The following is a 13,824-nucleotide window of genomic DNA, read 5'->3' as shown; positions in this document are numbered from 1 at the left end:
AAAGAGAAGCAAGTCACTTAAGCTTAGCTCAGATCTACAGGGAGGACTATTGGAGGAGCAGCAAGATGAGGCCATCTGCAATCTAACACACACACAAAGCCTACCTAGCCCACGAGAGGCCTAAGCCTTCCCTGTTAAGCTCAGCGCTGGGGGTTGCATCTGACCTGCAGCAGCAGCAGCGAGCGCTGAACCCTCTGCATTGCGGGGGAGCGTGCTGCCTACTTGATTGCCTTTCCCAGAGCCGCACACGGAATAGGAGGCTTGGGTGACAGCCTGCACTGGGCGGTTACTTCTTTACTGGGAGGGATTTCTACCCAGGGAGTCAGATGTCCGGTACCTTTTTCAGTATCCAGCCTACCTTCTTTATTATGGCAGAAATTGCATTTTTTACAAATTGTGGCAATCCTGCATTGAGCAAGTCCGTTGGTGCCATTTTCCCAACAGCATTTGCTCATTTCATGTCTTCTGGCTCACATTTGGGTAATCCTCCCGATGTTTCAAGCTTTTTCATTATTATTTTATTTGTTAAATCACTGTGATCAGTGATTATGACTCACTGAAAGATCAGATGATGATTGGCACTTTTTAACAGTAAGGTATTCTTACATTAAGGTTCGTACATTGTATTTTTAAACATGATACTATTATACATTTAATAGACTACAGGATAATGTTAACATAATTTCATATACACTGGCAAACCAAAAACTTCATTTGACTGGCTTTACTGTGATACTTTATCGTAGTGGTCTGGAACGGAACTTGTGATATCTCTGAGGTATGCCCCTGCGCAGTGCAGGGGTCCTTACAGTCTGCAGTCACAGATCATGTTATGCATACTCAGGAGAATCACAGAACATCAGAGCGGGAAGTGCCCCACGTTCTGTCCATGCCAGCTCCCTTGTTGCTGTACCCATGGGGATACTGAGGCCAAGAGAAGGGGCCAACTGCTCATGGTCACACACTGGGATCCCAAGGTCCTGAGTCCTCCGGCCACCCGACACCCAGTGCAGGGCTGCAACATGCAGTTTCCTTTGCCTGGGCCTCCATGGGCTGAGCACCCTCCAGAGACCAGCGCGCTGCGGGTTGGAAGCCTGGGTAAGTGCCGGGCACTGAGACAGTGCAGACACCGCCAGTCAGCAGTGAGGCCCCATGGAACTTGGCTCTCACATAAGAGCCAGGAAGACATGACCAGGAGCAGGCAATAACTTCCCCTTAGCAGCTGCTGACCACGGCACTGGTCAGATGAAAGCCCAGACTTGAGACCACCAGATGGCCACAGGGACCACCACCACCTTCATCTTTCCCCTAGGAAAAGTGCTAAAATAAGGCAGAGCCCAGCCCCCTCCCATACCAGTAGCCTGAAATGTGAATGAAGGGATGACATGGCTTTGAAGTCAGTCAAACCTGGGTCAGACCCCAGTTTGCCCATTCCCACTTGCTAGCTGAGTGACCTTGGGCAAGTCCCTTGACCTTGTGTGCTCCAGTCATCTGTATATTGAGAAAATCATATTTTTATTCTTCTATTCAACAAACATTTACTGACTACCATGTGCCAGACACTGCTGGGGATACAGTGATGAGAACAATAGACACTGTCCCTTACAGAGGCAGCTGCCATTACCTGAAGAGGTATGCAAACAAAAGTAACTTTGTAAACTGTGTTAAGTGCCCTGAAGGAGTGATAGAGAGATAAGAAGGGGTGCAGTGGTGATGTGAGCAAGTTGAGGAGGTAAAGGACAGCCTCTCTGAAGACACTTGGTCTGGTCTGAAGCATGAGTTAGTAGCTAACCAACTGAAATGTGCCTCAGGCAGGGCAAATGCCACAAGCAAAGGTCCTGTGGCTGGATGGAATAAGTTGAATAGTAAGGGTAGAAAGGCTGGTGTGACTGCGTCAAGAGCTTAAAAGGAACAAGTAGGAGATGAGACTAGGAAGGGGGGATGCAGTGGGAATTTTGTTCACAAAGTTCAGTTTGAAATATTGTATACATTTTATATATTTACTTGAATGGTTTTAAGCATGGGGGTAACATGATCAAGTTGTGTTTCAAAAAGTTGACCTTGTCTACAGCATGGAGATTGAACAGGATGGCAAGAGGAGATGTGGGCAATCCCAGTAGGGGGGGTGCACCAGCGGAATAATGGTCCTCCAAAGATGTCCAGGTCCTAATTCTCAGAATCTGTGAATATGTTAATTAAATGTCAAAAAAGAACTAAGGTTGCAGAAGGAATTAAGGTTACTCACCACTGACCTTAAAATAGGAAGATTACCTTGGATTATCCAGGTGGGCCTGATAGAATCCCATGAATTTAGAGAGTGGGTCAGAGAGATGGGGCATCAGAGGAACTTGACTGCCCTCACTAGCTCTGAAGATGGAGGAGGTGTTATTAGCCTCATTTTGTAAATGAAGGAAAGTAGTTTCTAAGACATGAAGTGACCTACCCAGGACCACGCATTATGAAGCTGATAGAAAAATACATTTCATAGAGTCCTCTTCATTTGCAAGGAGTGGAACAGAAACGTGGCTTGGCAGCGAATGCCTGAAGGAGGATCTGAATAACTATACAATTCATGGTATAAATAAGGTAAAAGCAGATCAGTTGTTCAGAAGACACTCACTTATTCTTGACTTTGAGTCTTCTACTGTAAGATCACCCAGGAGTTGCATCCTAACATTTGTATGACACATCATTGTTTTCCACAGTATTATCTTTTTAAATTCTTAGATCAGCAATATGAGGTTACCATTCTCACAGATGAGAAGATTGAGGCTTAGAAAGGTTAAATTCCCTGCTAAAGGTCACATAGCTCTCAGTGGGAGAACTGCGATTCAAACTGAAGTTCATTTTTGGCATCCACCGTGACTTCTTACCTGCTCAGCGCCCAAGGTCTGAAGGCTGGGCTTCAGATTTTGTGTTAGGACTTTGAATTACAACAGACAGATAGTTGTGGGGAGTAATGACGTTATTTTCTTCTTGGCTTTGAGAGAAATTACTGTTGAAATACATGAGCCCATCATTTTTGGGGTTCTTGTGTTAATATTTAATCTCTGAAATCAAACCAACTCCTGGGGCAGGGGTCAGAGTCATTGCTTCCATGGCAGCAAGAAATATATTTGGTGCTTTATTTGAAACTTCAGTTTTAATTGGGACCAAATCCAAGATCCATGAATTTAAACTGCTGCCAGCCTTCCTACCTTGTGAGCAAGAAATCAGTGCAACTATTGTACCCAGTGAAGCTGGTGGGCGTGTGACTGTGTTTGCGCCCCATGAGGAATTTGAGCTAGATGGTCCAGAACGTCTATATCCAATTGCTTGATATTTTGCAACCAGCTGTAATATTCCACAGGAGCTGAAATGGAAGCAGTAACTGAATTCCAAGAAGTATTTCAAATGTACTGTCCAGTTGAAAACAGGACTGAATTAATTGTCATATTAAGTAATTTATGAAGAAACCAATCACCTTACCCCACTCTCCCAAGTATCCGACTTGTGCAGAATCCCTTAACTCACATCTGCCTCCCTTACAGGGTTCTCTCTTACAGGAAAATCTATTGTTTTTATTCCAGATATGGCTCCAGATACTAAAGTAATCCTCCTCATACTGACTCTTCCAGTTTTCCTCATGTAGTTAATGGTACTGTCGTCTACCCAGTCACCCCCAGGCCAGAAACTTCAGTCATCCTCACAATGTTCCTTTTCCCCTCTCCACACCCACCCAACCTGTCACTCATCAAGCCCAGGCGATCCTCCACTAGGAGGGGTTCACAGCCACCCCTTCCTCTTTGACCCCTCTGTTAGTGGCTTTGCTTACATCCTGGCTGCCCTTTACTGGAAGAGCCTTTAAATTTGCTTCTCTGCCTCCAATACACTGATGTCAGAGTGGTCCTTGTAAACACACACCTGACCCTCCTCCTCCGTGGCTCCCACTGCGTATAGCGATTATTCTCCAACCATGTGCCCTGAAGCCTCAGGGTCTGTAGCCAAGAGCCAGCACTCCGGGCCCCGCCCATGTGCGACCACAGCAGTTCCCCATCTATCTATTTACACAGGAGCTCTGGCAAAAGATTTTGTTTAAGGAGACTATTTTTTTTTTTTTAATAATGAAACTGGCCCCACTCTTCCCATGTCTCCTGACCCAGGGCCCCTCCCAGGGACCCTCTTGCAAGTGCTGCAGCTGCTCTCCCTTGGGGCCACACCTCGCTGATCCCCAGACCTGGGTGTGAGCCTTTGTCCCTTTGACATCCCCTCTCCTCTGCTTGGAATGGCCTTTCTTCCACCTCTTCTCCCAGAGCCCTGCTTGTCCTTCAGAAGCGGCTCAGACGCCCCTTTTGCACATGGCAGGGAACCTTCATCTGTTCCCTGCGGGCAAATTGTTGTCTGCCTCCCATGCTCCTGGTGGGCCTGGCCACGTGTTGGTAGTAGCCCTGGCCACGACAAACTTCCACATGTCCTCCTGCCTGCCCCCAGGGAGCTTAGAAGCAACTCATGGACAAGATGTACATTTTCCTCCTCTCTGCATTCCACTGCCCAGCAAAGTACATGGTCTCGAGAGGAACTCAATAAATCATGATGTGAGGCAACATTGTTAGCTACTAGCCAAGCAACAGTGTGGGCTGGAAAATGGTAGCAGGTAGGGTGACAGGTGAGGGGGTGACAGACAAGGGTTGTTGATTCTTGGCTGCATTCATTGAACTTAGGACATGTATATCTTTGAGTATAACTGAAGTGTAATTTAAAGCCTACAAAAACTCAACACATCCCTTACTCAGGCTTGGCTACATTAGCATGGGGCTGCCCTTTGGGAGCTTTACCTGGGCCACTTGCAGGAAAAGCAGATGGTGCAGGTCCTGTTCGGGCAGGTAGCGCCACCCCACTAGTCTTCACAGCTCATACATGTGCCAGGCTTTGCCCCTTCTCCTGAAGGGACTCAGTTAATGCTCACAACACCCCTGTCAGCTCCAGGATTATTATTATGCCCATTTTACAGATAGGAAAACAAGCCCTGTCAGCCACACAGCTAAGAACAGTAGCAGCCTCACTTATATCCTAAATCTCCTGAAGTTTTACCATAGATTACAGGTGCTTCGGGAAGAGCCAGAGGTGAAGACAGAGGGAAGGACTGGGGAAAGAGATGCACGACCTCCTAACTTGCCCTCTGTAACCAAGACGCCACCCTCTCATTGACCATGCTCAGAAAAACCACCACATCCTTCTTATTTAATTTCTTTTTAGTTGTGATATAACTCACATACCATAAACTTCACCATGTTAAAGTGTGCGGGTAAGTAGGTTTTAGTATGTTCACAGGGTTGTGCAATCATTACTGCTGGCTAATTCCAGAACATTTCCATTCATTCATTTCTAATGCTTTTGTTTTTCAGATTCCAATAATGAGAGACCCTGGATGGATTCGAAATGTGTGGTCTTCAAACATTAATGTGAGTGAAGTTGCTATGAATGTCCTAATTATACTTTCACATTTCAAGATGAAAGAAAACAATCTTTGACAAACTGGCTTACTGCCACAGATGCATGTGGTCTCCAGACCAGGACCCTGCCAATCAACTGATCAGGTCTGGCCTGTAGCACTTCCTGAAGGTTTCATAAGTTCTGGATGGTCTTAGAACATTTTGGCTAGTTCCTAATCTTCTCTCCCTGTGATCTATCACCCGACAGGCAAAGGTATGATTTGTCGCCTCCCTGATTAGAGAGCATTCAATGGCTCCCTAGTGCTGATGGAAAAAGCTTCATGTTAGTACTCATGCCATTTGTCACCCTTGATGACTGTCCTTACCGTGACTGCATTCACATTGTGTCTAATAAAAGCCCTTGCAGTGGCCCCAACTCCTCAGGGCCCCTGGGCGGGTCCAACCTCTTCATCCTGCACCCACTGGTTCCTGTGTCATCCTGCCTTGTTCCCAAGCCTGAGGCCAGGCCACTGTACTTGGGGCTTTGCTCCCTGCTCTGCTCACAGTCCATCCTTTGACTCTGCCCAGGCCTAGACTCCTGCCCCTCATGCCCATCCCAGCTCTGTCCCAGTGGTTCTGGCTCACTGGGCCTCTGCGGTCTGGGAGGGATACGGTCCCGAGGGAAGCACGTGCATACGTGTTCTCCTTTCTTACACTCTGCCATTTACGTGTAATCTCACCCTGTTTCAGTTTGTTCTGTATTCAGACTCTGCCTTTCTTACATGTGGAGTTGTTCTTGGAGGGGATATTTATTTCCTGGAAGTTATATTTGCCTTTCTTTTGTCTTGTCAAGAGGAGAAATATATGCTTCTCAGTCCCTGCCCACTCCACCCCACAAATATTGTCCTTCAGCTTTTACTTGATGTCTCTTGGACACCATCCCATTATTTTTAAGCCCATTAACTTGTTTTAATTGGAATCCACTTCTTCTATTTGGATGACCATGGCTTTCATAGAGCTCTTTAGTTTTCTTATTTATTTAACAAATCTTATATGGTACTTACAATGTGACAGGTCCTCTTCTAAAAATGTTACAAATATTAACTCACTTAATCCCTTGCTATTATCTTCTGAGTCAGTCCTATTATCTCCTTGAGAAATGAGAAACTGAGCACAGAGAGGTTGAGCCACTTGCTCGAAGTCACACAGCTGGTAAGTGGCAGGGTTGAAATAAAATACCTGTACATTCTGGCTCCGGAGACTTTGTTCCTGAGCACAATAAATATATAATATTTATATATAAATATTTATATATAAAATATTATTATTTAATATTATTAGATATTAGACTATTCTGATTCTTTTCATTTATTCCTTCCATTTAGTACCTTTATCATATTCTCTAGTTTCTCCATACTCTCAACTCTGCAGGTAGGTGCTGGTTTTCCTCTGACCTCTCTCCAGGGGGCCTCTTTTCCTGCTTGTCACCTTGGGAGGCCCTCACTAGACCCACTGCCACCCTGATTCATCGTTTCTTCTTTCCTTAGTTTGTTCTGTAAAAATAAGCAAATGCTGAAGTCAGTTTTCATGTAACCACCCAGGAAAAGGAAACAGATGTTTTGAATCCTTGCATTCCTGAATCTCTGTTTAGACTTGGCTTCACATTTGATAGTTGGAATTAGACTTTTTGAGGATGATACTAATTTTTCACAGCATTTGAACACATTGTTCCATTGACCTGTAATAACCACTGTTACCTTTACGCCAGTCAGACTTGCATTCCTGGGTGACCTATTATTATTATTTTTTTCTATTTGGAAAGTCTTAGGATCTTGTATTAATCCTCTGTGTCCTAAAACTTCACAGCGATATTCCTCCCAGTGGGTCATTTCTCATTCATTCTGCTCAGAACTTGGACTCCCGGAGTCCACATGTAGTCTGATATCAGCAGATGAGATATTCCAACAGATTAAAGGAAAATGAGAAATAGAGTTGTGACTAGAGACCCATGGAGATCTCTGCTATCGCTTATATCTCTTGCCCAATTCTTTGGTCTATGATTTGGCAGATTTCATAAATTTCATCTTCTATTTTCATATTATTATTTTTGGCAATCAAATTTTTTCTTTTGTTCTCTAATTGTTTTTCTCCTACCCAGCAGTACCCTGTTTCTGTTTCATGAAGGAAATAGCTTCCCAGATCTCTCTGAGGTTCTAATTTGGGGGTTTCTTCCTATTAATTTCTCTTCTGTTCCCTTCATTATTTTTATTTCTTCTGGGGTCAAGTTTCCCCCTGTCCATCATTCTGTCTCTTTCATTGTGCACTTTCCTCACATGTCTGGTGATTCGTAGTTGTCTGTTTTTATTTAGCGTGGATGGAACAGGAAGGTTGCATGGAAGCTCCAATGGCTGGTGTTGGTTCTAGACTAAACAGCTGGCTGTGACCTTGGAACCCTGTAGCTCAGGGCTCAGGCACCCATTTGCATTTCTCCTGGGCGGGTAGCCCCTCCCATGGCTGCAGCCCCCTCTGCAGGTATTCAGGGGATAGCTGGTTCCCTGTTAGCTCTTCAGCAACCTTTCCCTTTGCTTTCGCCTTCCAAATTTCAGTAATTATTTTTTCTGCTGAGGATGCCCCTCTGTTCTCTTCACCATTGCAGATTTTTAAGTTATGAGGTTTCCTTGAAATTTAATATGATACCTGAAAGTAAAAGGGAAAGTAAATGCACACTTGTCTGTTCTGCCCCGCGGCTGTCCTGCCCGAGGGTTTTTCTCCCTTGTTCGCACCCTTGATGCTGCTGTTCTTCATGTGTCTGATGACTTTGACTGTGTTCCTGTCTAGAAATGTGCTGGAGTGTCTCTTACAGCCAGTTGCTTTTCCCAGTGTGAATCATTAGTGCCCAATGGCAACACTTGTCTAGCATGGATTTGTGGCAGGCACTAGACCTCAGATACAACAACAATGTATTTAGTTAGAATTTCATAGAGAATGGTCATTCTTAGGTTTCACAGAGCTCTCCCAAGGCCCCTTTATCATTTGTGAAGAGAAGCATTGTACGAACGTCTCATTTTAGTGTATATGCTCAACCCTCCTTCTTCTCAACCCCTTCTCCCATGCAGTGGGCGTCTTGTCCAAAATCCTGTTTCCTCTTGCAGGAGCCATTGTTTATCTGCTAGATCTTGAAGTCCTTCTGAGGACAGAGGCACTTCTCGATCATTACCCACCCCCACTGCCACCCCATGTACCTTGCACATAGTAAGCACTCAGAAATGGTTCATTGCATAAATGAGTGCATTCTTTGGGATTTCTTTCCTGCTTCATTCAGGACAAGGGCACTGAATTAGTTTCTTTTCATAAAGATGAGTATATTTTTTATTACAGCTTATTTTCATTATTTTTACTATGATGAATCAATTTTTGCAGCCAGGCATTATGACCCATGATATGATATTTACACATTCATTTAAAAATGCTTACTGTGCTAGGTACCAGAAATGACCAAAAGACCACAGAAATGGTCTTTCCTTCTTGTGGAGTCTGTCTGCTGGGGAGAGATTTTATAAAAATTTGCAGACACAAATGGAACATTTTACTGTAATACTTTGAATAGAAGTAAGAGTGTCTAACAGGGAGGACTGATATAATTGGGGAGGTTACTGATGCTTGAACTAAGGTTGAAGAATGAATAGAAGTTAACCAGGTAAAGGAGGGGGGAGTGGATTCCGTGCAGAAGGAACAGCATATCCAAAGGCCCTGTGGTAGAAGGGAATAGGACAAGCATAAAGAGGTGAAAATGATCTAGTGTGGCTTGAGCTTAGACTGCATAGAGAAATAGGAGCTGGGGCAGCAGTGGTACCTGATATGTAGTCAGATGTTTGCAGCTGGCCCTGGAGAAACGTGTATCAGAGCAATTCTCCCTTGCTCTGATGCTCTTTAGTTGATCCATCTGTCTCTGGTCTCCTGAGAACCCTGAGGCTGAGTTGAGCATTGGCTGAGCAAGATCAGACTGTGGTGGATTTGAAATTACAGAGCAGGGTGTGATAAGAGGAGAATTCAAACAGCATAGTGTTGGGACAGGGATAAACCTTGTCTGCCCATCCCTGGAGGGAACCTTGTCATTCCATCCAGGCACAGCAGAACTGGAGGCAGTGTTCTGTCTCATGCCCATCTCTACACAGACCACTGTACCTCTGTAGGTTGTTTGTGGGCGGGGTAGGGGACAGAGGGGGAAAATACAGGGAAGCTTGACCCAGAATTCTCACATTGGTTTTCCATAAGATAAAGTAGTTCCCTCTGGAAGACAGCAAAAGAAGGAGGGAGCTCATTCATCCAGTCAGGGGCGGGAGGAGCATTAGGGAACCTAGTTCAATTGGCAGATCACACAGTACAATCAAAGATCATCCCAGGTCAGCATCCTCCATGGCTCTTTTCAATTGGGGGGCCAGCTGGGAGTGCCCAGAGTCAGGACACACCCAGATTGTCTCTGCACAGGCCTGGTCTGTCTCCTTAGATCTTTATAGTGATCACAAATCCACTTACTTCATCCTTCAGATCCTTTGGAATCTACAGACACGTACGATCTTGTTCTAGCACATCAGCACTTGATGTCAGGCCCCCATTTCCCCCTCTCCCACTCCCAACACTGGGTTTCCTTTTGCAGGTTAAACAGCTTTGGTTATGACACTGCAAGTGTGGTGTGGCCTCCCTTTCATCCTGGTCATGCTTTTCCAAACAGGTGAGCGGCCATCCTTCATGGCTGTCTCAGTGATGCCAGCACTGAGAGTGACCTTGTGAGTGTGGTCTGAGGTGCACAGAAGACCAGGAAAAATCACTTCCTTGGTTTCAGGCTAACAGACATTTATCCATGTGGCCCAATATTACAGGGCTGGGAAAATGGAGAGCTCTGTGATCTTACTCTACTGAGGCTGGCAGGGTGTTGCATAGGCTCAAATCTTGCTGCCCATTGAGCATGTGGCTTCAATAACATCCCTTCTAGTCTTGGTAGAACACTGTACACTGGTGTTCACTTTTGAAGACGAGTTTAAGAAGTGAGTATTTTTTAGCCCCCAAAATCTGTCTCTCCCCTCCTCTGATCACCACCAAATGCTGAGGTCATAACGCCATGGGGTCATCACCATTCTGCTACCTAACAATGAGCTTTTCCTGGAGCCTTTGCAGAGGACACAGAGGAAAGGATGCTGAGGAAGGAGAGAACATGGGCGGGCAGGAGGTGAAGGAGGTAGGCTGTGGGATAAGATCCTAACAGCAGGCAGTGCATGGTGGGCTAGCTTGAGATCTAGAAAGCTGGCAGAAAGAGAAGGGTCGACCAGGAGGCCAGAGTTCCTGTGAGCAGGGCCCCCATATGAAGTTGACGGAAGTTGAATGGGATCCTGACGATATGTGCACTCCAGTGGGGGAGGCAAGGCTTTCTTCCAGCGACTAAGGTAAATGGCAGGCAGGGATGCGGGGAGCATAATACGGTTTTCAGTTTCCTCATGTCATATGGCAAAATTTCCCCTAGGCGGGCTTCTCAGGTACAGAACTCACTGAAGAATGGAATCAGTGGCTGGAATTTGGGGACACTAGTGCCCTACAACAAGGCTCTTGGGGTTTCAGTTCTACCTTCTGTTAATTGGATTGCTCTGGGCTTTTATTCAGGTCTCTTTCTCTGCTAAGTGTAGCTGATTGCCTTCTCATGGAGATTTTTAAGAATGGTAAACCATGGTCCACATTTATAAAGTTCTAAATCAGACAAATGATTTTTTTCCTCAATATTTCATCTTACTAATGTTGGAAATGCAAAGGAAATGCCATTTGGCATGCATGAATGTATGTATGTATACATGTGTGTATGTGTGTATGTACCGGCATGAGATATTCAGTGTATTTTCAGAGAGTTCTCCAGGTTGGTGCCTCACAGGAAATCTCCGGAGTCTAGTTTCCATTAGAAGGACAAGAGGCAGTAGGGACAGGAACTTCGATCCCCAGACCAGGACCCGGGGAGCCTGCGGCACCTTTGTGAAGTAGGTGAGATCTGCCTCTGCGCCGCCCACCGCCTCTTTCCCTTCTCCACTCCACAGAGCTGACCTACTGTCACACTGAGAGCAATTGTCACACAACACTAATCAGGAAATGTTACGGGAAGTGCCATTTCCTTGGGATTTTAAGGTTGTGTGGGATTTCTTTGTTTTGTTTTGTTTGTGAATTGGGAAAGGGTGGGAGACAGAGACTTCTCGGAGCAGCCAGCTTCTGTAGACAGATGCCCATGCTGGGACCCTGGCAGGGAGACATGAGCGCAGTGCCTGACACACTTTTTCTCCCGTGCATCTCCTGCCCTTCGTTAATGGATGATTGTGTAAACAAATGAAGAATCAATTTTCCCACATCTCAGAAGGACTCTCGTTTCTCAGCTTGGGGTCTTAATGGCTGTGGAGGCGCTGCCCACATTCCACCTTGAGCCCAGCCAGGCTGACCCACCTGTTATATTCATGTTCTCAAGGTAAACGGCAACTAGTCCCCATTTGTCAGAGTTCTGTCTAGGTCACCTGATAATGGGTGGCCCCTGTGTTAGCTCACTGCTTTTATCCTAAAGGAAATGGAAGTCCTAGTATCTTTGTCAGGAGCTAATAGTTTAGGACCTTGGAGCAAGGCCCAGGGCCCGCACAAGTTAGGTGCCTACGCTCCCACAGACACTGGGAGGGGCCTCATTTTCCTTGATGTTTACTTTTCCAAGAAAAGGCCTCCAGAGCCTCCAAACATTTCTGAGTTGCACAGGTGCTCAGAGGGCTATTTAGCTTCTTAAAACATTTAATTACATCTCAAAGGGGCACAGAAATAAATTTTAATGATATGTGTTATATAGTAAATGCTCTAAGGGGCACGGGAGGCAGTCTCTTTCCCTCATTGCACTGGGAAAGATTGATTTTTTTTCTGTTTGTATTGACCCTTATTTACACGAGAAAGGAGCAGTTGAGTCACGACTGGATAGTGCCTTTTGCAAGACCAAAGGGACAAGAGGGAGAGAGAGAGAGGCAGTAAGGTTACTGAGAAGGGGTTCCCAGGGACCCGGGGTGGGGGTGGGGGGGCTCTGCTGCTCTGCCATCTTGGATGTCCCTTGGAGGCACATAATTTGTTTTATGTATGTGTGATTTCAATGTTCTGCTCTGGGTGAGAGGAAAATTTAATTTAGCTCTCCTAAGTACGAAGGAACATGGGCTTTAATCCAGGAAACTGGCTTAGACTCTAAGTGGCTAGCTCCTTCCTGTGTAACTCAACTTGGCCAATCCATCCATTGGTCATTCAGGTGTCTTCTGAGACCTCCCTTTGGGCCCAGCACACACTGGACACCATGGGAGAAAGAAGGGCATGAACCTATTCTTGTGCTCAAACTGGGAAGTCAAGCCCACATTGGAGCCACAGGGCACTGACAGCTCACCCTTCCCCACACACCTTCACTGTAACTTTACATGTGCTGGACCCTCAGCCCGAATCATCTTTTGCAGCACACACTTCATTGGTCAAAAGCCTTCCCCATCCTGAAGGCCCAAACCTGATGTCACGTTCACAATCAGGCTCCTAAGTATTCATAGTAAAGAATAATAGTAATTATCGTTGTTATTATTACAAGACTCACTAGAATGGACTATATATATTGTGCATGTACATTGCATTAAGTGCTTCCAAACAGCCCTGTGAAACAGATATTTTTTGCCCCAGTTTAGTAGGAAAGGAAACTGCGGGTCAGAGAGGTCAAATGTCCCTTCCTCTAGTTCACGTAACCGGCAAGAGCTGAAGTTGGCTCCAGGCCCAGCGTGGAACCGCTCTCCCAAGTGCCTCCCGTGAGCGTCCTTCCTGACTTCTGACTCTTCCATAGCGCCGTGCTCCTCTTCACCATTCACTTATGTCAAGTGTGCTGATATGTGACAGACGTAAGAAGGCCTTGAAGGAAGGCCCCGTGTCTGACCCGTGGCGCTCTCTCCGGCAATGGTCAGCACTGTGTCTGGAATACACTGAGACAGGGGTGATGTGAGCAGAGCTGGGAAGCACAGGACCGGGATGGACAAGTGACGGAAGGTGGCCATTCCTAGGGTGCCCGTGTTGTGTGTAAGACGGGGTATTGTCGGTTGAGATGATGACCTGGGGGAATTCTTCCTTGAAATTCTGGAGTTAGGGGGAGTGAAGTGGGAGGTCTGAAGGGGAAGCAGGTGACCAGGCTGATGAGAGAGTGAATCTGGGAAGAAGCAAAGGAAGCAGGCTGGGAGACGGTAAAGGGCAGAGCCAACCAGTGGGAAGAGTGAGGGAGTGGGTGAGAAAGCTGCCGTAGCCCAAGGCCCATTTCAGTACATCGTTCTCCATGTGCACGTACACAGGCACACACGCACGCACTGCCTTTACTCGTGCTGACTTGTTTGGGTTC

The 13,824-nt window shown here is 46.0% G+C and overlaps 1 protein-coding gene across 3 annotated transcripts in view; it reads left to right on the top strand.

Moving 5' to 3' along the window:
- Positions 1 to 13,824, top strand: part of LPIN1 (lipin 1) — a 116,118-nt gene that overhangs the window by 16,982 nt on the left and 85,312 nt on the right. For all 3 annotated transcript variants that reach the window (XM_036881653.2, XM_036881649.2, XM_057497445.1), the window contains exon 2: positions 5,385 to 5,441. In XM_036881653.2, coding sequence (XP_036737548.2) covers positions 5,385 to 5,441 — 57 coding nt within the window. The remainder of the gene's footprint in view (positions 1 to 5,384; positions 5,442 to 13,824) is intronic.

This window comes from Manis pentadactyla, chromosome 2 (assembly GCF_030020395.1).
Source record: "Manis pentadactyla isolate mManPen7 chromosome 2, mManPen7.hap1, whole genome shotgun sequence".
Classification (NCBI taxonomy): Eukaryota; Metazoa; Chordata; class Mammalia; order Pholidota; family Manidae; genus Manis; species Manis pentadactyla.
The sequence above is the reverse complement of the archived record's forward strand: the minus strand, read 5'-3'. Positions and strand labels throughout refer to the sequence as shown.